At 46.4% G+C, this 21,915-nt stretch overlaps 2 protein-coding genes across 2 annotated transcripts; one reads left to right on the top strand and one right to left on the bottom strand.

Annotated features, from left to right (window-relative positions):
- Nucleotides 1–738: 738 nt before the first annotated feature.
- NUDCD2 (NudC domain containing 2) lies at nt 739–5,241 on the top strand. The gene is made up of 4 exons (XM_083181413.1): nt 739–1,014; nt 2,482–2,530; nt 3,788–3,939; nt 5,087–5,241. The coding sequence occupies exons 1-4, from the start codon at nt 832–834 to the stop codon at nt 5,168–5,170; spliced, it is 468 nt and encodes a 155-aa protein (XP_083037539.1). The 5' UTR covers nt 739–831; the 3' UTR covers nt 5,171–5,241.
- Nucleotides 5,242–9,918: 4,677 nt separating this feature from the next.
- CCNG1 (cyclin G1) lies at nt 9,919–21,409 on the bottom strand. The gene is made up of 7 exons (XM_083181412.1): nt 21,213–21,409; nt 17,979–18,242; nt 16,633–16,886; nt 15,152–15,230; nt 14,924–15,022; nt 13,409–13,612; nt 9,919–12,892 (listed from the first exon to the last, which is right to left on the bottom strand). Exons 2-6 carry the CDS (start codon nt 18,240–18,242, stop codon nt 13,421–13,423), a joined length of 888 nt encoding a protein of 295 aa, XP_083037538.1. The 5' UTR covers nt 21,213–21,409; the 3' UTR covers nt 9,919–12,892; nt 13,409–13,420.
- Nucleotides 21,410–21,915: the final 506 nt, after the last annotated feature.

Here is a 21,915-nt window from a genome sequence, read left to right as displayed (position 1 = left end):
TATTTCACGTGGGATGTTGCTGTGGGCAACCAATCAGATACTACCTATGATCTTCTAGAAGGTGCTAAATACATAAGTAGATTCTTATTGGTTGCCCATAGCAACATCCCTTGTGAAATAGGACTCCTACCTTAGTAAATTCCCCCCCACAGTGGCAAATATAACTATACTTCAGTTTTAAGAAATTTGTCATACCTCCCAATCATCGATTTTGTTACATTGGGGCCGATGTATTAAGCCCATCGGAGAGTAAACTGGAGATAAACTGGAAGGAGTTAACGCACCAGCCAATCAGCTGTGTTTGAAATATGACAGTTGGGAATTGATTGTCTGGTGCATTATCTCCATCCACTTTATCTCCAGTTTATCTCTTCGACAGGGTTAATACATCTGCCCCAATGGTTCTTTAGAAGGAAAAAGTTGGATAGTGTCAAATATTTTAACCCTTTGAATGCCACGCAAACATTTTTCTTCATCATAATCTGTAATGTTTACCATATATAGGAAATATAATCTTTTTTTTTTTTTTTTTACACAACTTTTTCTATTTGAATCCTATAACAAAGGTGAGCGACGCTGGCGTTTTTAGCCGATATTTTGCGCATCTGTCAGAGACATTGGCACTCAAAGGTTTAATATTCCAAATAAAACTGATTTATATGTTTTATTTTTGTGGCTACCATTACCAAAAGCAGCCTTCGGGCATTCAGGGATAGAGTTGGCCTCGTTGTGGAATTCACAGTTGCTTCTTTTTTCGTTTCAGGGTTGGCACAGCTGGCACGCTGGCTGGTTTCCGTCAGCAGAAGCTGAACGTTGTGTGTCAGAACGACAATGAATTTCGATGAGAGAAGCGGCGTGGTGCCATGCAAGACCCCCTGGGGCTGCTGGTACCAGACCATTGAGGAGGTCTTCATGGAAGTACAGGTGCCCCTGGGCACACAGAGCAGAGACGTCCGTTGTAAACTGGGCATCAGGGACATTGCACTGTCCGTGCAGGATAAACAGATCTTACAGGTGGCACTGGGGGCCGATTGGGTCATTATGGGGGTGGGTGTGCCTAATGCACAGGCGTGACTCACTGCTTGACTTGGGCAGATTTATCAAACCTTCCAAAGAGGAGAAGGTGTTGCCGTAGCAACCAAGAAGGTTCTAGCTATCATTAGTCTAGTACATTCTATAAAACAGTATAAAAAAATTGGATCGGTTGTTATGGGCGATACTTGTCTTTTGAAGATTCGTTAAATGCCCCACTCATGCTGCAGAACCGTAGCATGGTCTTTAGTTCTGGAACTACAAGCCCAAGCATGCTTTTCTTGCTGGGACAGGTTGCTTATAAATCCTTTATAGTGGATGTTAGTGTTCAATATAAAAATATTTCGCACCATTGGTTCGACACAAGGACCAATCCTCTATGGCAGGCATGTCCAAACTATGGCCGTGCAACTGTTGTGAAACTACAAGTCCAATCATGCCTTGCCACAGTTAGGGAATGCTAAAACTATGGCAAGGCATGCTGGGATATGTAGTTTCGCAAAAGTCGGGGGCGACAGTTTGGACTTGCCTGCTCTATGGTGTCAGCCAGCAATGGGCTGTGTTAATAAATGCCATTGATTTTCTACAGTGGCCTGATGAAGGTTCTTATATCATATAACAGGTGGCTGATATATAGCCATCCCATATTCTTGCAATTCCTGACGTTAATAATTAAATTCCTCCCCTTAAGGGGTTATTGTTAACCGATGTTTTGCAAGTGTGACTTGTGATCACGAGGGAAGGATAGAGCAGTTCTTACAATTAAACGGGTTAGGATCATTTGGTCTACAGCATGATGGTCGACATGGAAAAAGGTCGACATGGGGTTTTTGACCTGAATGTCAACACAGTTGACATGGACACAGTTTGAAGTCCACCGCATCCCCCTGCATCGCTCACTGCGCTCGCCATGCGTCGGGCACGGTGCCTCGTTACGATCGGCACACTATTTTGTTCTCCCACCACGCCCTAGTGGATGGTAGGGCATGAAATACCACGCCTGTCGGCACATGTCGGCTCAAAAAACAGTGAAAACCCCATGTCGACCTTTTGACTGTCTACCTAAGAATTGTCGAACTTATGACCTGTCGAACTAATGACCTTTTCGACCTAGAACCATGTCAACCTTTTCCCATGTCGACCTAATGACTGTCGACCTTCATGCTGTAGACCAAATGACCGCATCCCAATTAAACATGCTAAATATTACCACCAAAGCTCACACCTTCCTTGTGGTTGATGAGTTGTGGAGTATATATATATTTGATGTTTGGGTAGATGTGAAATTTGTCCTGGCCTTGAGGAGCTTACAGACATCTTGGCAACGAGTGTAAGGTTGAAACATCAATTGGATCAAGTAACGGTTTATCCAGTAGAATAATCTCTTTGTGATATTTTGCCAATGTACATTAGGATGCAGAGAAAGTTACATTATTTCCTATATTCCAGGGAAGACTCTTTGATTCTACAATAAGTGATGAAAGCACGTGGACTTTAGGTGAGACATTTCATTTTCAGTTTATTTTTTGCTTCGCAATGATTCTCAGTATACCTTAAGGCAGTGGTGGGGAACCTCCGGCCCCCAGAGCCGGTCTTTGTGGCCCGTCCACCCGCCTGATGGTTGTGCAGCGAGTCAAGTACATGGGGAAATCTTGCGAGAGCTACTGACCTCTCGCGAGATTTCCCCTGTATCAGGCTCCCTGCACAGCCGCCGGACCACACAGACCGGCGACTCATAAACTGCGGCGGCTGCCGCAGGACGATTTGTAAAAAAATTTTTTAAATGGCCCCTGAGGCATTATGCCTCAATTCAAACGGCCCTTGGACCCCAAAACGTTCCCCACCCCTGCCTTAAGGGGCCTACACACGGTGTGATGTAGGGGCATTTTCTAAGCAATCTTGCTTAGAAAATGCCCCTATTTTGCTCCGTGTGTAGGGGCATAGAGATAGCGATGCGTGGCCCCGCACATCAGGATCGCCTGGCGATTTAGATCCAGCATGCTGGATAAATCTAGTTAGATCACCGGTCAGGGTGATTGTCCTTACCAGAAAACACTAGCGCTAACACATCACTGTGTGCTGACTGTTCTGCGCGATCCGCAAATCGCTAAGTGTGTAGCCCCCTTTACTAGACATCTTTTCAATATCATTTATCTCAAATGTTATCTTGTTTTGTTGTTGTTGTTTTGTGTGTGCATTTGCATAAAATGTTTTGTATGTACATTTTACGTTGACACCCTCTAGAGCGCAGGAGAAGCCAACTGAAGCCCTCAAGAGCTACCGACAGTTATCGTTTTCCAGGTCTCCTTACAGAATCACAAGTGAAGTAATTAGCTCCACCTGTGCAGTTATAATGTGTCAGTGAGTAATGAGTGCACCTGTGCCCCAGCTAGGTGATCTAGAAAACGTGAACTGTTGGTAGCTCTTGAGGACTGGAGTTGGCTACCGCTGCTCTAGAACATAAGGTTTCCATACACTATGTGTGAATTAGGCACTTTTCATCCGATTTCGCATCCGGATCCATCAGAATCAGATGAACCGTGCCCAACGCGTATTTTTGGCTCAGATTCTGATCCGAAGCGCAGTCCCGTGCACATCGGAGCTGGAGATCGCCATGGCTGCGCTGTATATTTATCGGATCCACATCCAACAGTGATGGTTGTATAGTTGGCCACAATGATAAATCTATATATTATTTTTCCCCTTTGGAAATTTTAATATGTTTTCTTGTTTGTTATTTTTTGTTTTGATAAAGAGGACAGGAAACTTATACGAATAGTTTTAACCAAGTGCAACCGGGACGCAGGTAACTGCTGGCCGTCCTTACTGGAAGATGAGTACTCCGCCGACCCTTGGATTCAAGATGAGATGCAAAAGAAACTTACCCTGGAGAGATTTCAGAGAGAGGTACAACGTTGTTATCTCAGGAATCGATATAATGTAGCTATGTATAAAATGCCTTAAAAAAGAAAAATTGCATCTGGCAGCATATGAATTTCCCTTTCACCCCACTTATCTCTCCACCCCCCCCATTTTTACTTAATCTTTCTCCCTTCCGCACATGGATTGTAAGCTTGCGAGCAGGGTCCTCCTACCTTTGACTGTCTGTAGATACCCAGTTTGTTGTATCACTGTCTCCTTTGAATATGCTGCGCTATATAAGAAACTGAAAAGAAAGAAATAAATAATATAGTGTAACTATGACACACAATATACAAAGGGCTATTTCACGCGCTCCGGCTCCTGCCGGGCGGCGAAACCCCGCACGGCCAGGAAGCCGTGCCGCACACAGCAGTTTGCAACGGTGGGGATAGCCACAGCCCGGCAGCTGTCCCTTCCTGTGGTGGAATCCGGCTGCAACCGGGCGGCCGGGTCGTGGCCGTCCCGTGTGAATGGTCACATTTTGTGTCCATTATTAACTTCTGTGTGCGGCGCAGCTTCCTGGCCGTGCGGGGTTTCGCCGCCCGGCAGGAGCCGGAGCGTGTGACATAGCCCAAAAGGGGCACAAATGTAGAGGAATTATACATGAAATAAAAGCAATATAGTTTCGCTTGTCTGCAATACGGAGTAGATCGCCATCAGCCAAGTACCCTGTGTATGCTTGGTTTGTAGTGGCACTATCCCCTGTGGGTATGCAGATATATAATGATGGGCACTGGTTTTGGTATCTGAATACGGTTGCTATGGCGACGTTATGAATTTCGACCACTAAAGGTCAACACATAGCAAATGCTTTTGAAAAAAAAAGGTTTTTGTTTCATACCCTACCATCCACCAGGGCATGGAGGCAGAATAGAATAGTGTGCCTATGGCCTATACCACTGGTATCTTATGTGACACAGGTCCCCCCAAATCTAATTCTCTCTGCACATGTTAGATCTGCCCCACCTGCAGTGCACATGGTTTTGTCCATTTGAGAAGGAATTTGCCTCTGCGAGGGAACCAGAATAAGCGCCATAATGTACTGTTGTATTGTTATATACTCATTTGTACTACAGCTACCTCCCGTTTCTGTACAATGAATGACTAATTGCGTTGACGCGTTCTGTTACAGAACCCGGGTTTTGATTTCAGTGGAGCGGATATTTCAGGAAACTACGGCAAGGGAGGACCCGACTTCTCGAATCTGCAGAAGTAATCCCGGTGCATTGGGAGAGGACTATTTCTATATGTGTACAATCGCAGGACACAAATAAAATGATCACTATAGATTATGGCTCGCTTCTTACCCACAAAAACATGAACCAATCAGTATAGCCTACTACGGCATCATACCGGACCCACCGCTACATACGGCATCATATGGGACCCACATACTGATGTCGATTGCAGGGTTTGGTTTATCAGCTTGTCAAAAGCCAGTTAATCCTGTTCCAGTTTTGATTGGCCGAAGCTGATGTCTGGACCATATGAGCGAGCGGGCACAGGATACGGACTGATGACGAGAAGTTATGCGCTGAAAAGCTGTGATCGTTATACGTGAAAAATCTTCAAAAGCACAAATCCTGGAGTGTTATTTTCTTTGAGTTGTCCAATATTTTTTAAATATTCCATTGTGATAATGGTCCTGATTCTTAGATGTATGATAACGCCGCCACCGTAGCTGCGAATATGGTTGCAGATAATGTGCGAGAATACGTAAATGACTTAGCTGCCTGTATTTGTAATAAGGCGCTCACTGGAGGCTTCGCCAGTCAAAGCGGTTGTGTATACAGATGTAGCATCGGTCATAGGGCCTGGTTTACACCTGATTGCTGTGCTGCGAAACTCTGCCCCGCCACGGTTCCCAAACCCCCCCTGCCCTTGTGCACGGCTGCGGCCATGCACACAGGGGTAGAACCATTTGCAATCACCATCTAATTATTTCCCCCCTGTCTGCAGCCGACCATTAAGTCTCTGTTTTCCGGGGCACTACCAGGAAAGGCCGACGTGTTGCCCCCAAACGACCGGCACCTATAACTCAAAAAGCAAATGGTGGCTGTGATCGCACGGGCAGCCCGCACACTGCGGACCGTGTGCATGCCTGCCCGTCTGATAATCGCTTGGGCTTCAATTCGCAGCTGAGCGATCATGTGTGAATCGGGCCCATAGATCAGGCCATTATGGAAATTCTATCCGATGCAGCTGCTTATAGGATGGTAGCTGCAGATTGAATGCCCGTAAATAGCCGCGACGGCGGCATTTTTGCTGCTCCTCCCCATAATTGCCCACAAACAATTCCTGACTGTCTATAACATTCTGTTCTGAATCCTCTCTGTGATTCTCATCGCAAGACCACGTGACAAATGTGCAGTGAGACTTTGACACATGCACAGTTGCCAGACGATTGCTCAACAGCATAAAAAAATTGTGTTTGCGCCCATCCCTGAATCGGACCCAATGCCGTGTGATGAGCTGTGTAATATTTCTCGGTAGGATGTACATGAGCACCGCTACACACGCTTCACAATTTATCTTATTGTTATGGTGAAAAGTGCGATAAATATACATTATACCCCCAACCTATGTAGTGGGCGCTGTTTCCTGAACACCAGCTGGTAGATTTGTGGAGGATGATGAGCAGTTTTTCACCACCAGGTGGTGCTGTTTCTGTCGAATTTGACACACTTTGCATACCTGTGCTGTAACATTGCTTTGCTTTACAACACTGCGCCATTTACATGTATAAATGCTGTGTGTTTGCGAAGAAGCGCGGGGATGGCCTGTCCCTTTTAGCTCACCTAACGCAAACATAAATAATATAGAAAGGTAAAGGTGGGTACAAAACAGAAATTGGAGTATAATTAACACATATACAAACACATACACATACTATATATTGCACTTAGATTTGGACCAGTAAAATACTGTATATATTAAAAAGGCAGACTTGGCACAATTCCTATCAGGAGATTTGCTGGCGTCCCAGCAAAAATCACTGAGGTATCAGAAAGTGGTATTAATCCCCTCAGAGAAAGCCGTTGGGTGTACAAACAGTTAATAGCCTTGTAACAGCAGGTGGGTTAGTAAGCCAAAATAAACCTGGGTTAGCGACACGCAATAAGTTCATGCAGGTATTGGCAAATAGATCAAGTTGCTGGTGTCTGCTTGTTAGTATAAGCAGGCAAGGCAAAGTTAGTATTGAGCCCAGAATGCAGGAGTCCCGTTTATAACACTCGTAGATGCGAGTAAAGTAAAACTCACTGAATTGAAGAATATGGAGTGGCACCTCTGAGGGCTGTTTGTAGTTTGCACGCTGGTGGCGGCTTCACGTATGGTGGTGAGCTCCGGAGTACACGCTGGCGGTGGAGGCGGAAGTCCAGCTGGGTGTGGATACGGCAAAGGTCTCTGGGGGTATGGGCGGAAGTCTGTGTCAAGTCAGCAATAGACACTGGCAGAAGTGGGGCAATGCGTTTAGTCTCCCAAGCAACTGGAGACTTTTTCAACATTGTCGTCCAAGTGTACCGTGTCCCCCCTCATGGCTCGATGTGGTCGCCATGCTTCGGGCACGGTACACCACCGCGCTCGGCTCTCTGTTCTATTCTCCCTCCACACCCTAGTGCAGTGTTTTTCAACCACTGTGCCGTGGCGCACTAGTGTGCCTTGAGCTGTTCTCAAGTGTGCCCCCAGATCTAGAGATGCCCAAACCAGTTTACAGCCACCACCAGCTCAACTGTTATTTACTGGTCTCTTCTTTTCATGTAAAGGGCCAATGTATTTTATTTGTGTTACCTGTGGGGACCAGTGTGATTGATTTTTTATATGGGGGGCAATAGGTTTGGTTTTCTTCTTGTGGGGACCAATGTGTTTTGTCCTGGGGGGATCTCATGGAGTGCCTTAGCAATTTTAAAATCTTATTTAGTGTGCCGCAAGGTAAAAAGGTTGAAAATCACTGCTCTAGTGGATGGTAGGGCATGAAATACCGCCTGTCGGCTCAAACAAAACGTGAATGATTGTGACGTCCTTCCATCTATGTCGGCATAAGCCATGTCCACCTTTACTGTGTCGAACTTATGACCATATACCAAGTGGGAAGGGTGTGGATTATTAGATAAACATTGTTTAGATAGAAAACCAATTTGATAATGAGCGCCGATTGAATTATTCTGCACTGCAGCTGTACCAAGGAAGGGGGATTACCTAAACCCCTCAAATGTAGACCAAGGGGAAAAAAGAATAAGGAACAGCGCTGTGCTGAATAATATATTCAAATTTATTCCAATTTAAAACAATATTGTGGCCAGCAATAGACAAGCAAGACTTACAAACATGTAATAAAAATGAATCCCTCCCCATCTCATAGATCCGGTTAGTACTCAAGCATGCATACACTGGGATTATTCCTTTCTATGTAACCAGTTAGTAGGGTTCATTTAAAGAGTCACAGTCCCCACTTAATGTGCACATTGAAAGTGGCTATATACATTTCCAGTATTATCGCAGTGGTGGGGCTTGGCTTGCAGGTACCTCCGATATCCTCCGACTGCTGGTGCAGTCCTATCAAGCGGTCATATCCGAGATGAGATCGTAGGTACTGTCTAGTAGTAGCCAGATGCCTGCCCTTGTCCTCTCTACGAGTTTCTCCGCCTAAAATACTTCTCAGCGGCTTCCTATGGATGGTGAAGTAAGAACAACCGGGTTGCCCGTCACAATATGTAGTTTCTGCTTGCGGAACTAAAGTTGGGTTCTGTGGCTAATTGAATCTGCCCAGTAATGTACCACAGTACCAGCGGCGTAACTATATATGATAATAAATCACGCCTCCCCCACCCCGGCCGCCCATGCCCCCCCCCCCCCCCCCATCCCCAGCATATTTACCTGTATTCGCTGCGCTGGTCCCGGCTCCCCTCCTGGCTTCATTCTGATGCTAAACACGGACCATCACAAAATGGCCGCCCCCATACAGCAGACAGTTTCATAGAACTGTTTGCTATATGGGGGCGGACATTTTATGATAGCCCGTCGAAATAGCATCAGAATGATGCCAGGGGAGCCGGGACCACCGCAGCGAACATAGGTAAAGCTGCGGGGGATGGGGCATTATAATAGCACCGCAGCCCCCCAGCGCCCGCACTTACCCAGCGCCTCCCCGTGACCGCGGTGCTGTAGCTACGCCACTGCACAGTACTAGTATTAATAGATATAAAGAAAAAAATGAAAATGGATATTACAGCATCACATCATGGACATGTGACTATGCAGACGAGAAAAAACACTGATGAAACAATTGCACATGTTATGTATTGATGGCACTGAGATATCATCCTATGGATGGAGATTATTGAGATCAGAAAGAGCCCTGGAGTGGTCAGAGTTTAGGGGTCATTACGCAAATGTGACCTTTTGCACCATCTCTAAGTGCACTACAGGAACCGTAATAAAAAACTTCCCATAGAACCCAGGATCATTTCCCATACTGCAAGTCACTGACATTTTGTAGTCATATAACCCAATGTAGGGACCATTTCCCCAATGCAGGGATCACCTCTACCAACCCTCAGAAGCTTGTATCCATAACGCAGTGGGTTGGATATAATGCGTTGCAGGGTGCCGGAAGAACGCTGACGTTTTTTTTTAAAGGGACAGTCATTAACAAGGCACGGTTTTGCCTCATAAATGATTGCCCCTTTAAGAAAACCCCCAGCTGGACTCACAACGCATTACAATCTTTGCTTTAATAGGAAGCCAATCGGTGGCTGCCCATTCATTTGTATGGGCTTTTTTTTTTTAAGTCCTCTTCTCCCGCTGCTGCCCGGCTCCCCGGTACAGCTCCCCCTGACGGCAGCGGCTTCCTTCCATGCCCGACTCCCTGCACCCCTGCTCCCTCTTCCCGGCTCTCTGGCCACGGACAACCCCCCCACTTCCGCCCTGGAATGCACAGAAATGAAAAATAAAGAACAAAAACTCTTGTTTCTTTTCAATAGATTTATTGAAAGGCACAGTGCTTATATTCCATTGTACAGAGGATGTCCTCTTCAGACTGCCATGTTTTCGTAGCCCTCCAGAACACGTGGGCCCATCCAGAAGCAGCTAAACCAGATACGGACCATCTGCAGCTCACTACAGTGTGCAGCAGGGGTCATTCCAAATGTCTCAGAGATAAATACATCATCTCCCGTAAGGTTTAATATGCTTCTGCAGAGGCGCCACTGTATACAGTATCTCATTAACACACGTAACACACATGCCGTTCCTGTAAAATGTGCTATTTAAATGTAAACTAGCCTCAAATTTTAAACCTGTAAGGAATTTAAAGGTTAAATGTGAGACGTGGACCTTAAGCGTATAACACTATTGGCATTTATTGTGACCATTTGTAAAGTGCAACCAATTTATTAGATTATTTAAACATAAATAGATATTTAATGATTGCACCAAGTCTCAGTAAGTTTCGCCTATATACAGTACTACAGCTTTATAGATGATACAGAAAGGCATATACTGTCTTGACGTATGTATAGAAAAATCTAAAAATACCTGAATTTTCCGAGACTACCTGTGGGTCTGCTTGTCTTTAAATAATTACTTGTGTTACTGTAACTCAGTGTTTCTCAAGCACGGTCCTCCGGACCCCAAACAGGCCAGGTTTTCAAGGTCACCCAGCAGTTGCTTTGTGTATAACCAACTGTCACAATTTAAAAATCCCTAGGTGACCTGGAAAACATCACCTGTGTAAAGTCCTGAGGACCCAGTCTGAGAACCTGTGCTGTAAGTGATCCCCGCACATTTACTTAGCTTATCTCATCTCCGTTTCATCGATTCACTATTGAATAGTCAAATGACGTACAAGACGTCTTGGGCTTTCAGTGCTTTCCTGGCATTAAGTGCGTGGAAACTCTTCTGGGGGTGAAATCTTCCCAGCATTTCAGATCATAGTACACGAAGGACATATACAAAATACAGAATCATTAGGCGTTGTTCATAGGCTGCGTGGGGCATGAGAAAATGGGCTCGAGGTTCTAGAATGAATATTTTAAATAAAAAAACCCGTTAAGGCCACATTTTGCCTTACGCAATGCAGAATAAAAAAAATAAAAATAAACTTTTTGTTAGGCGTCAACAACCGCAGTGCAGAGTGTTTAAGGCACAATCGTTTCGTAAACTTTATAGGAACTTTACAACAACATTTGTATGATGCTAGTTTGAAACTCAACCTCAGCTTTGCCAAACGCATCTTTTTTTTGGGGAGGGGGTTCTTAACACTAGAACAACTATACAAACACACATAGACATACCACGGCTTGTGGTAACTCAACATTATCGTAACTAAAGTGCTTTTTTTTTCTTTTTCTATCAAAAAGAGTCTTAAATGTTCTTCAGCTGCTGAGCGATGAATCTTGCCGACTTGTCGAGAAACATCTTAGCTTAGGTATAAATCGTTTTTAGTGTATTTAACTGAAATGACATTTATTCATTAGCCAACCCTTAACAGAATACCCCTAACACTGGTTTCATGCATCAGTCCTCTTCATAATTAATGGGGAAATGTATCAAGCCATGTCACGACAACAGGCGAACAAATTATCCACAGCAACAACCAGCTAATATAGGTATAACTAGAAGGTGAATGGGCAATTTCTCTTTAGAAGGTTTGATACCTCTCCTCCATAAGCATGAAGAATATAGAATACAGCGGGAAGTTGCTGTACCTCTATCGAGTTCTCTCTAGCACCCTGCATCTTTACAAAACTGTGAAGTTCCTCTTCTAGCACAGTCTGGTCTGCATATCAGTGCTGAAATACAGACTGTGCTAGGAGCACAACAGCAGAGAGGGAACTGCACTGGTTTTGAAAGATGCAGGGTGCTACAATGGACACTACCTTTATAACATAAATGCACTACTCAACCTTATGAATTTCAAAAGCACAAAACAATTGCAGTCCTAAATGACAGCACGGCCAATACTGCAGCTCAGGTTACGCAATTGTAACACAACATTTGTGGTGCTTTCTGACCTTAGTTACATTTTGCTTCTTATTATTGTGTTGTATTTAAGAACATAGGGAGCACTTAAGGTACAGCAGGACACAGTGGGCCTGATTCTGCATCAACGATGCACTGCTGGGACCGATGCGTATCGACGGTTATCACAGTCGCTGATGTGTTCGCACAGAAGGGGGCGGGCAGTGGGCGGACAGGGGTCTGGCGCTTGAAGGCGCCCAGCACTTCCTGGGTGAGCCCACAAAAATGCTGGGCGTCCCCATGTGAACGCAGGCGTGGCGAAGCCTGCAAGGGCGCCCCGTAGGCAGACCTTTTCGAGCCAAATAATAATCAGTATAGACTGATTTTTATTCGCGAACGGGGGGAAAAAATAATTCGTTGGTTGATGACCATCAAATAATTTTTCTCGCGTACGCTCACATGCGAATGGGTGGGCGGGGACCTCCGCTGGGCGGCTGGTGACATTAATTGACTCGCTAAGCGGAGAACGACTGCTGCTTAGAAAGTGAAGCTGAATCAGGCCCAATGTCCATAAAGAATCTAGAACTGTTTTTGTTAATGGATCCTTAAAATACATTGGATCCACATTTGCATAAATTGCTTGTTCCGGAGAATGGGGCTCGTGGCTTCCAGTGAACGTGAAGTAGTTCAGGTTGGGTTGGTGAGGCCACGTAACCTCGGTCATCGTTGCATTTCACATTTGTTTTCCATGCACGTTACAAAGTGTTTCCAGTGAAGAACAATGTTAGAATAAGGTTTCTTGTGCATATTTTCTATAAGTACTTCAAACTCTTTTTTTTTCTTTTTTTTTTTTTTTTTAAAGTCCAAGAACTTCAAAGCTAGCTGCCATGTTGTGGCTTCACAGTGGGGCTTTGCAATCCAAACAAGTGCACCATTGTCCATATAAATTATAGTCACAGTTCTTATGTCCTCTTACAACCTGTGAGGATAGAGAAGATCACATATTGTCAGAAACAGCATTAGTTTATAAGATAGATCAGCATTGGGAAAGGATTTGGGGAAGGGGATGGTGTGGCTGGGCTGCTTTGGGACAATGATACTGTAGCACTTTTCAGGACTAAAGGCCCCATCCACTAGTCCGAAAAGTCCACTTTTCACCCGATTCCGACGGATCGGGATGAGAAATCAGGTGAAAAGTGATCAAATCGGATGTTCAAAGGAAGGTGAAACTCAGATGACCCTGCGCTCCCCTAGGTGCTGCCCGGAGGGGATGTCTCCATATGCGATTTGGGACGATTTCACGGCCCGATTCATCTGAATCGGGCAAAATCGTGCCCAAATCGCATAATGTAAGGGGGCCTTAAGACTATAGACAGGAGACTAGCGTGGCCACTTATAAGAATAGTCATAAGTAAAACAAAGCCGAGTGGTATAATAAATAAGTACAATAAGCGGCAATGTATGACTGCAGTAACAGCACACAGGGCAATCTGACCTGCAGCAGCTGTTAGGAGCCGGATTCTGGAATTGTGGGAAGATGTGCTATCCGGTAGTAGCTGTGCTTCAGCTGTCTGGCTGTGCGACCCGATACAATCCATTTCAGCTTCTGAACATTCGGCTTAGAACACTTGCTGGAGGCGTATTCTGCAAGGCACTTTGATACCATCTCTTTCCAACACAGCAGCTCCCTGGTGCTGATCTGGGAACACACACGGCAAGGTAAAAAGTTACTACAAATGGATAAAATGATACAAGTAGCTGAAGGTAGAACACTTTATGTGACTTCTGTGGAAGAGCGTTTGGGGGGTGATTCTGGTTAGTTCAAAGCGTGAAGATCAAGCCGCCGCCCCGCTGAATCCCCCCCCCCCCGACCATCAAATTATTTCTCCTGGATTTGCAGAATAGAAGTCAGTGGAAACCGACTTTTATTTGCAGGGGCCGGAATGAAGAGGGGGCGGGCGGCTTATATTACTTATCATATACCTGTATACGGAAATGAAGACTGAATATCAGTGCCAGTGGCTGTGCGCAACAACATGCGATTGGCTCTTCCTGGCGCCATCTAGTGGTCCCTGATATGCAAAACACTTGAATTTCCCCCATAGAGTGAAGGAGCAGAATTAGCCTTTTATTATATAGGATTGTCTATATAAACTTTGAAGGGCTCATTAAGTGTTCGGAGCAAACTAAAAAAAAAGTACCTTTCAATTGGGACAAACAATAGTGCAGTGCTGCGGTGTAGGTACATTTGCATGCAGGGTAAATAGTGTACTTCCTGCTTTTGCATGTAGTCCACAATTGCTGGACAGATTTGGTTTTATTTTTTAAAGCAGCAATCCATGGTAAAACCATGCCCTGAAAATGACTTTTTTTTAAAAAGTCCATCCGAGTTCGTCTGGAATCCCAAACCTCAGGCAAACTGGGACTGTATTACATCCCGCCGCTGAGGTCTATCAAGAAGCGGAAGTGCTGGAAAAAAAAGGGGTCTTGCCCTTTAAAATGTATCAGCAGTGGTGTGGCGGGAATTCAGCTGCAGCATTAGGGAGTAGAGTGGAGAAATGTTTCAGGGGGGCTCCCGGGCTGGCGCCTCCCCTGTACAGAGCATGTGGCTCTATGAGGTGAAGTACTGCCGGTGACCACTAGAGGCCACTCAACTGATCAAATGACTCCTGTGTGTGCTGAAAGATGTCATAACAGAAAGTGAAAGCAATTTTTGCAGGGACACTGTTTTGTTTCAAACTTGCTGGATATGCAGAGAGGGAGCTACGTTGGAGGGAGGAGCAGATAGAGACTGGGGGGTGGGGTGGAGAGTTTGTGGACTAAAAACTGTCACAGCTCAAAGTTAAATTAAAAAGTGTCACAGCTCAAAGTGAAAGCTGCCATTTTGACGGGCTCTTAACTAGTAATAAAAATAATACACAACAATCTAAACGTAGTAACATCTGTCCTGAAATCTATAACCTCCTGCCTGTCGCTAGATATAGGCAAACACACAAAACGCCAGTCTTACCTTGGAATGTTTCTTTAGAGATTCTATCGCCTCTGTCAGTTCAAACAGCTTCTGCTCCTGTATCTCTACAGCCAGGATAGACAGCGCCAGGGCAGAGGGCTGCGTAGGAGGAAGAGGAAAACATTTCTCTAAGGGACCTTCATTAAAAGTCTACATGCATATCTACACAGATGTTCCACAAATATAAATGTAAAAAATATATCGATGGACGTCCCTTGCCAGACTTACCTTGGCCTTAGAAAACCCCAGCTTGCAGTGACAGGCTTTAAGGTGCGTTTCCAGCCTCTCCACAGTAAACAGCCTTTGCCTGTGAGTTACAAATATAAAGATTATAAAATGCACTTTTTTTTTTTAAAAGGACAACTATTTCCAGCATGCCCAGTAACCCTATAAGACTTATTACGTTACTACATTGTAAAAGTACAGTGCGATGGTGACATTAATTTTCACCCAAGGGAATCTACCTTTAGCAGCCCCGCTGGAGCCCTCTCCTTCTATTGGCCCCGGTTGTGTAAGCTATGCGACCAATCACAAGCTGCGCATAAGAGGCTGCTGTTATTGATTGCTCTCCATGTAAAAGTTACAGAACAGTACAGGAAAAGTTCGCAGTACGTCCGCAGCACCCTGCTTACCACCTTATGGGAATGGGCAAGGAAGTCAGACTATACGCCAGGAATCATGGATCAGTTTGATCTACGAAGCATGCGCGGTTTGTAGGTATCCGCGAGGTCTGTCAGACTCAGAACAAATATTGGGGGAAATGTAATATGATGAGAGATTCAGAAAGTGAAAGATTTGGTAAGACATCTCCAGTTTTTTTAAAGTGTCAATCATTTACACTGCAAAACCACTTTGATTTTGCAGTGTAAATGATTGCCGCTTTACAAAAACTGGAGATGTCTTACCAAATCTCTCACTTTCTGAATCTCTCATCCTATTACATTTCCCCCATAGTCTCTTAACCCTGCAGCATGGAGTGCGAAGCAGCTGCTGGAGAGCCGCGTCTGTCCTGACTCCACTAGATTCACAGCTGTCTCCAGAAACCTGACGCAGCGTATCAGATGGCAGAACTGTGTCCAGCAGCAGCCCGTCTCCATCAAAAATGCACCTGCATAATGACCAATACCCCATCTCCCAGGATTGGGCCAGATGTATCAAGCTTCAAAAAGTGATAAAGTGCAGAGTGATAAACAGCCAGCCAATCAGCTCCTACCTGTCATTTTTCAAACCCAGCCTGTAACATGGCAGTTAGGAGCTGATTGGCTGGCTGTGTGCAGTGATGTCATCGTCCTGGGAAATAGCCAGGTCCTGTCTTAAAGGGGTGTCCCAGCTGTGTTGGACCCATTTAAAAGATCCTTGGTACTATACAGCTTTTTAACCTTAAAGGGGTATCAAACAGGGAACCTGGGTTCAGACATTGGAATAACCGTGGTCGTGACCAGGGCTGAGGCCACTGCAATTTCGACCCAGGTTAACCCTTTCGCACAGAGAAAGGAGCCGGAACATCTGAACAGTGATGTCAGCACCAGCGGCTGTGGGCGGCCAAAGGAAGCAACACTTGAATTGCTCCCTCTGACGCCATCTAGTGGCCGCCGTCATGCACAACACTTGAATTCTCCCCATAGAGGCGAGGAGCAGCGGTAGACTTTTATTATATAGGATATTTGCATGCAGGAGAATATGAAAACTTGCTAGAGACAATAGGATACCTTTCACTGGGTAGGTTCTCGCACACCAGGGCATGGTAGAGGTGCAAGAGGTGTATCGCGGTCGTCGCTTTGACTTTCCAGCCCAACTTCTCCAACACGATCTTTTCCATCCGCATCATGTCAAACACGGTGAATTTGTACTGGCTTATCCGGATCACATCCGTCGCCAAGGGGACGTTTCTCTCATCCTCCGTGGCTTTTACAGCTAAATAGAAACAGGTCAGGCCCACGCAGCCCAAGTGCTTTGGTTGTACCTGGCGGTGGGGGAAAGAGAGAACATCAGGAGATGCGACAAGCACAACGCTGTGTCTCACAACATGGTGTATGCACATAGGCAGGGCCTGGTCATCTTGCACGCTCACCAGCTGTTGTAGGACTACACGTCCCAGCACGCTCTGCCACACTTTTGCTATTAGGAAATGCTAATTATGTAGCAGGGCATGCTGGGACGTGTAGTTCCACAACAGCTGATAGCACGCTACGCATTTGCACGGCCATCGAACAGTTTAGACTCCGCCCCGCTCCAGTGAAATCCCGCCTCACGAATGAATGTGCTCGCTGCGGGGACAGATCTAACGATTTTTACACTGGGCACCAGTCATTGTAGCCAAGGGATGGCCATCGGTGCAGTCGCCATCGATGGTGATTCTGCAACCAGCCATGGACAGCTACAAACTATGTGATGGACAACCATCGATAGTTTTAGCTATCGATGGTCATCTATTCTCTTTGACCGACTGGCCCATGGGGGAGGTGGGGCGGTGCTTCAGGGTTGTTGGGGGCGGAGCTATGCAAGCTAGAAGGCGGAGCTGTGCAAGCTAGGCACCTTGAAAAAAAAAAAATACGTTTCTGCTTTGCCAGCAATGTAGGGAAACCATCTGGTTCTCCCCCATCGATGGCAAAAGTATTTGACATCGGCCATAAACCATCGATGATCTCGAATCATCCATATAGTATGGCCATCTCTATTGTAGCCGCCACCGTGAAGTACAGGACTTGCACGGCGGCTGCTATAATTACAGGCATATTGGGCCTGCTACTGACATCTCACACCCTCCTCTAACAGGCTTTGGAGGTTTCCCTGACGCTCCTAGTGGGTTTTTTTTTGCCACTCCCAAAAAATGTCGGTTCCCACCCCCACACGCCCACTCCCTGTCAATCACATTGCGAACGGCCAGCAAACAGAAAAAGTTACTTCAGTTCATCACAGCCGGGTCTAGCGCGTGCATGCGCGGTGTATCGATAATCGGCCGATGTGAGAATTTGCGGCCCTGCGATCAGGTCTGAATCAGGACCTTAGGCAATTATTATGCATTGAATCTTTTTCTAGACCTCGGACTACTTACTTTCATCTTGCCCAGGAAGCGGTCCAGGATGTTCACCGATAAGGAGAAGGTTTCTGTACTGAAACCAAAGAACTGAGTTAAGCTAAGCAAGTCTTTCACTTCAAAGTCCCGGAGTCTGGCAGTCATCCGGAGGCCATTGTCGTGAGCAGATTCAATCAGCCGCAGCCCGCAAGCTTTTGGCTGGCATTTCAGTTCCTGCTCCAGGAGTGAGTTCAGCTGGTACAGGAGATCCTGAGCTTCTGATGTTACGAGCGTGTCAATCATCTAAAAGGCAAGAGGCGCTGAAATTAGATTCTGCAGCGTTCTGTGCCCCACTAGAGCATTACATCTTGGGAACACATCGTCCCAGAGGTGGAACTACCATTGGTGCAGTGCACTGGGGCTCCTGAGGAGTAAGGGGCCCACTGCTGCCCCTGTCACCCATTATTTTCCTCTGCCATCCTATGCCTCCCACCGTCACCCTCCCACCGTCACCCTCTGACCCCCCTGTCACCCTCTGCCTCTCACCATCACCCTCTGCCTCTCACCATCACCCTCTGCCTCCCTCTCACCGTCACCCTCTGCCTCCCTCTCACCGTCACCCTCTGCCTCCCCGTCACCATATGACCCCCCCCCCTGTCATCCTCTGTCTCTCCCTGTCACCCTGTGCCTCCCCCCTGTCACCCTGTGCCTCCCCCCTGTCACCCTGTGCCATGTTGCATATTGTGATCTTGGGTTGGGGCGGAGGAGGGGGCCTAAGCTATATTTTTGTATGTGGGCTTACCACCCACAAGTTCCGCTACTGCATCGTACACCACCAATGGCGAGAGATCTGCCTACGGGCACATCTCCCTTGCAGGAATATTATGCAGCAGGGGGGTACAACAGAGACCGTTTTACATAACAGGGGCATGTCACCCCCCCGCTTTGCAGGACTGCAGAAGATGGGTCTGCATCTTCCGATGTTCCAGGCCCCGGCAGCATAGAAATACTGCCCATCCTGCCTGGCCTGAGAATTACTCAGCTGACCGATATTTTTGCAGATGGGCCTTCGCCATGTATAGGCACTCTGAGCAGCTGCCCAGGGCCACACGATTAGAGGGGTCCTCTAGCAGGGGTGGGCCGGGCCTCTACCAGGTGACAGACAGCTAGTGGCTGTCATTAGGGAGGCCAATCCCAGGCCATTATATAATTCAGGATTTGTGTAATGTATGCGCTACATAAATAACATTCTTAACTTTAAGGCACATGATGCCCGCGATTTCCCCATAGGCTTCAATGTTAAAATATTTTAACATTGAAGCCTATGCGCGTCCGACGCGATGCCCCCGATTTCTCCATAGGCTTCAATGTTAAAATATTTTAACATTGAAGCCTATGCGATGGACCCGATTTGTCCATAGGCTTCAATGTTAAAATATTTTAACATTGAAAATGAGGCCATTTCTCATTGGGTATGGCCCCGGCATATGTGTGTAAAAAATAATGGCCCCCCCATTGTGACCGCCACCCCCACAAATGACGCAAACCCGAAGCGTGGCGAGCGCAGCGAGCCCGCGAGGGGCGGCGGTGCGCGTCCTCCGACCTTTTCATTCCCCTACTATCCACGTCGGCGTGGAGTTGAGAATATATAGTGTGGCGAGCGTAGCGAGCCACCGAGCCCGAAGCCTGGCGAGCGCAGCGAGCCCCGCGAGGGGATGCGGATACCTGTCAAGCCCAGGAGGGCTTGACAGGTATCGGCGTGCGCTCGCCACGCTTCGGGCTCGGTGGATCGCTACGCTCGCCACACTATATATTCTCAACTCCACGCCGACGTGGATAGTAGGGGAATGAAAAGGTCGGAGGACGCGCACCGCCGCCGCTCGCCATGCTTCGGGTTCGCGTCAATCGTGGGGGTGGCGGCCACAATGGGGGGCCATTATTTTTTACACACATGCCGTGGCCATACCCAATGAGAAATGGCCCATATTGGGCCATTTACCTTTTTTTTCTATGTTAAATGTACTCAGTTTCAATGTTAAAATAATTTAACATTGAAGCCTATGGAGAAATCGGGTACATCGCGTCGGTCGCGTCGTGTGCGTTTTGGTATGCACCCGACGCGATTTTTTTTCCGACACGACCACCACGATATAAATCGTGGTGGCCGTGCTAGGAAACAAGTACCGACACAATTATCAACCTTTATATAATGACACCCTACTCCTGAATACGTGTGACAGAGGGAACCAGCATTCCCCGTCACTGCGCACAAGTCACATACAGAGCTCCCTGTGCAAACAGCCTGTTCCTGGTTCAATAGGCCTGAAATCCAAACAGTGTCATATCTAGGCCTATTCAGATGCAGCAAACCGTGAACAGATGGCAGCTGCTGACACTGACACCCCTGGGCTGGCTGACTGACTCCCCTCCTCCACCCCATACGCTGGCAGGGACCCAGCCCCTCACTATGAGGAAGATCCTGTCTGCTCTGTGTCATGTGTCGCCCTGGTAGTACAGATTGTTCAGTGACATAAACACGCCCACATCCCCTCCCCCTAATTACCCTATGACACACACCCACTCTCCAGTGAACAAGCCGAGACATGTCCCCACCACCATAGCAATTGCACTATGCACAGACACAGGCCTGTAGCAGAACATAAAGCCAACAAACAGTAATAAAGCTTCATTTTATTTGCTCCAGTCCTAGCACTTAAGTCAAGGCCCCCATATACTAGTGGGATTTGCCACTTTTCTACTCGATTTCGACACATCGGGCCGATAAATCGTGTGGAAAGTGTCAAATCGTGTCTATGACTTCCGATTCCGATCCAATTCGCAGTCCCGGGTGCGCCGGATCGGAACCGGAGATTGTCAGTGTTGCAACAAGGATTTGCGAATGGGATCATGTGATATATCGTATGCAAAATGACCGCATATATCGGCGCTGACCCCCAATACACCACTGTAACTAAATGATTATGTAAATAAGTTATTTACTATAAATAATCCACAAAGCATAAACACAATACTCATTCTACATAACAACGTGTATGATTAAGGGTGTATCTAGCCCCAAGAGCTTACAATATAAAGTATTAATGGTGTTTATAGTTTGAGAACGGATATAGAATATTTCAAAGTACAAAGTATTTACAAACAAATAAAACGCAACAATAAGCAACATAATAAAAGTTTAGATCACAACACTATAAAAAGAGAAAAGACCAAATACATCATAAGATCTGTCGGTGACCCCGAAAGCAGACTCACCTTCTATAGGGTGCGGGAGGTCGGTCTCTTAGGAAGTTACAGAAAGTTGCTTTGTTACTTGTTCTCTTCTAATCGCTGAATGTATTCTTTAAGAACACTTTCTCCATAAGAATAGAACTGCTGAAATGTGAATGTAGCTTCCCCCACCCCAAGGAAGAGATTCCCCTCTAGTACTCAGCCGACTGAAGGGCAAGATCCCAGCAGATCAGCTTATATAGCCAGGCCCACAGCCAGGGCCTCCCCAGACACACAGATCAGTCATTCTCCCCTGTCATTGACATTTATGGCCAGTGCCTGCCACCTGCTGGTCATGTTGTGTAACTACCTGTTCTTCACTTTGTAGCTCTGTACACAGCATATAACAAAAACAGAGAATGTTCTGGTATGTTCTCTGCACCAATTAGGGCAGGGATGGGGAACCTTCGGCCCTCCAGCTGTTTTTGAACTACACATCCCAGTATGCCTTGCTGCAGTTTTGCTATTTGATCCTGCGAAAACTGTTGCAAGGAATGCTGGGATATGTAGTTCAACAGCTGGAGGGCCGAAGGTTCCCCATCCCTGAATTAGGGCCTATTCATCAATCCGTCATACACCTGGCAAAAGTAGTTTCTGTTGTATGTAAGGGCCCCCCTCACTATTAGGGCCACAATGCGACTGTGCTCTAGTCACCAAGCTGCACAAAAGGGAAACCGATGCCAGCTCA

The sequence above is a fragment of the Crinia signifera genome, chromosome 4, assembly GCF_055691185.1.
Source record: "Crinia signifera chromosome 4, ASM5569118v1, whole genome shotgun sequence".
NCBI lineage: Eukaryota > Metazoa > Chordata > Amphibia > Anura > Myobatrachidae > Crinia > Crinia signifera.
Note: the sequence above shows the minus strand (reverse complement) of the source record. Positions and strands in the feature narration are given on the sequence as shown.

What these genes read in the sequence shown, in the direction of transcription:
- NUDCD2 (XM_083181413.1), top strand. Translation starts at nt 832, where the DNA reads ATGAATTTCGATGAGAGAAGCGGCGTGGTGCCATGCAAGACCCCCTGG. An exon ending in AGGATAAACAGATCTTACAG is followed by an intron (nt 1,015 to 2,481) that starts GTGGCACTGGGG and finishes CCTATATTCCAG; the next exon opens with GGAAGACTCTTTGATTCTAC. An exon ending in TGAAAGCACGTGGACTTTAG is followed by an intron (nt 2,531 to 3,787) that starts GTGAGACATTTC and finishes GTTTTGATAAAG; the next exon opens with AGGACAGGAAACTTATACGA.
- CCNG1 (XM_083181412.1), bottom strand. Translation starts at nt 18,242, where the DNA reads ATGATTGACACGCTCGTAACATCAGAAGCTCAGGATCTCCTGTACCAG. An exon ending in GCTTCCTGGGCAAGATGAAA is followed by an intron (nt 16,887 to 17,978) that starts GTAAGTAGTCCG and finishes CCCCACCGCCAG; the next exon opens with GTACAACCAAAGCACTTGGG. An exon ending in TGGGGTTTTCTAAGGCCAAG is followed by an intron (nt 15,023 to 15,151) that starts GTAAGTCTGGCA and finishes CCTCCTACGCAG; the next exon opens with CCCTCTGCCCTGGCGCTGTC.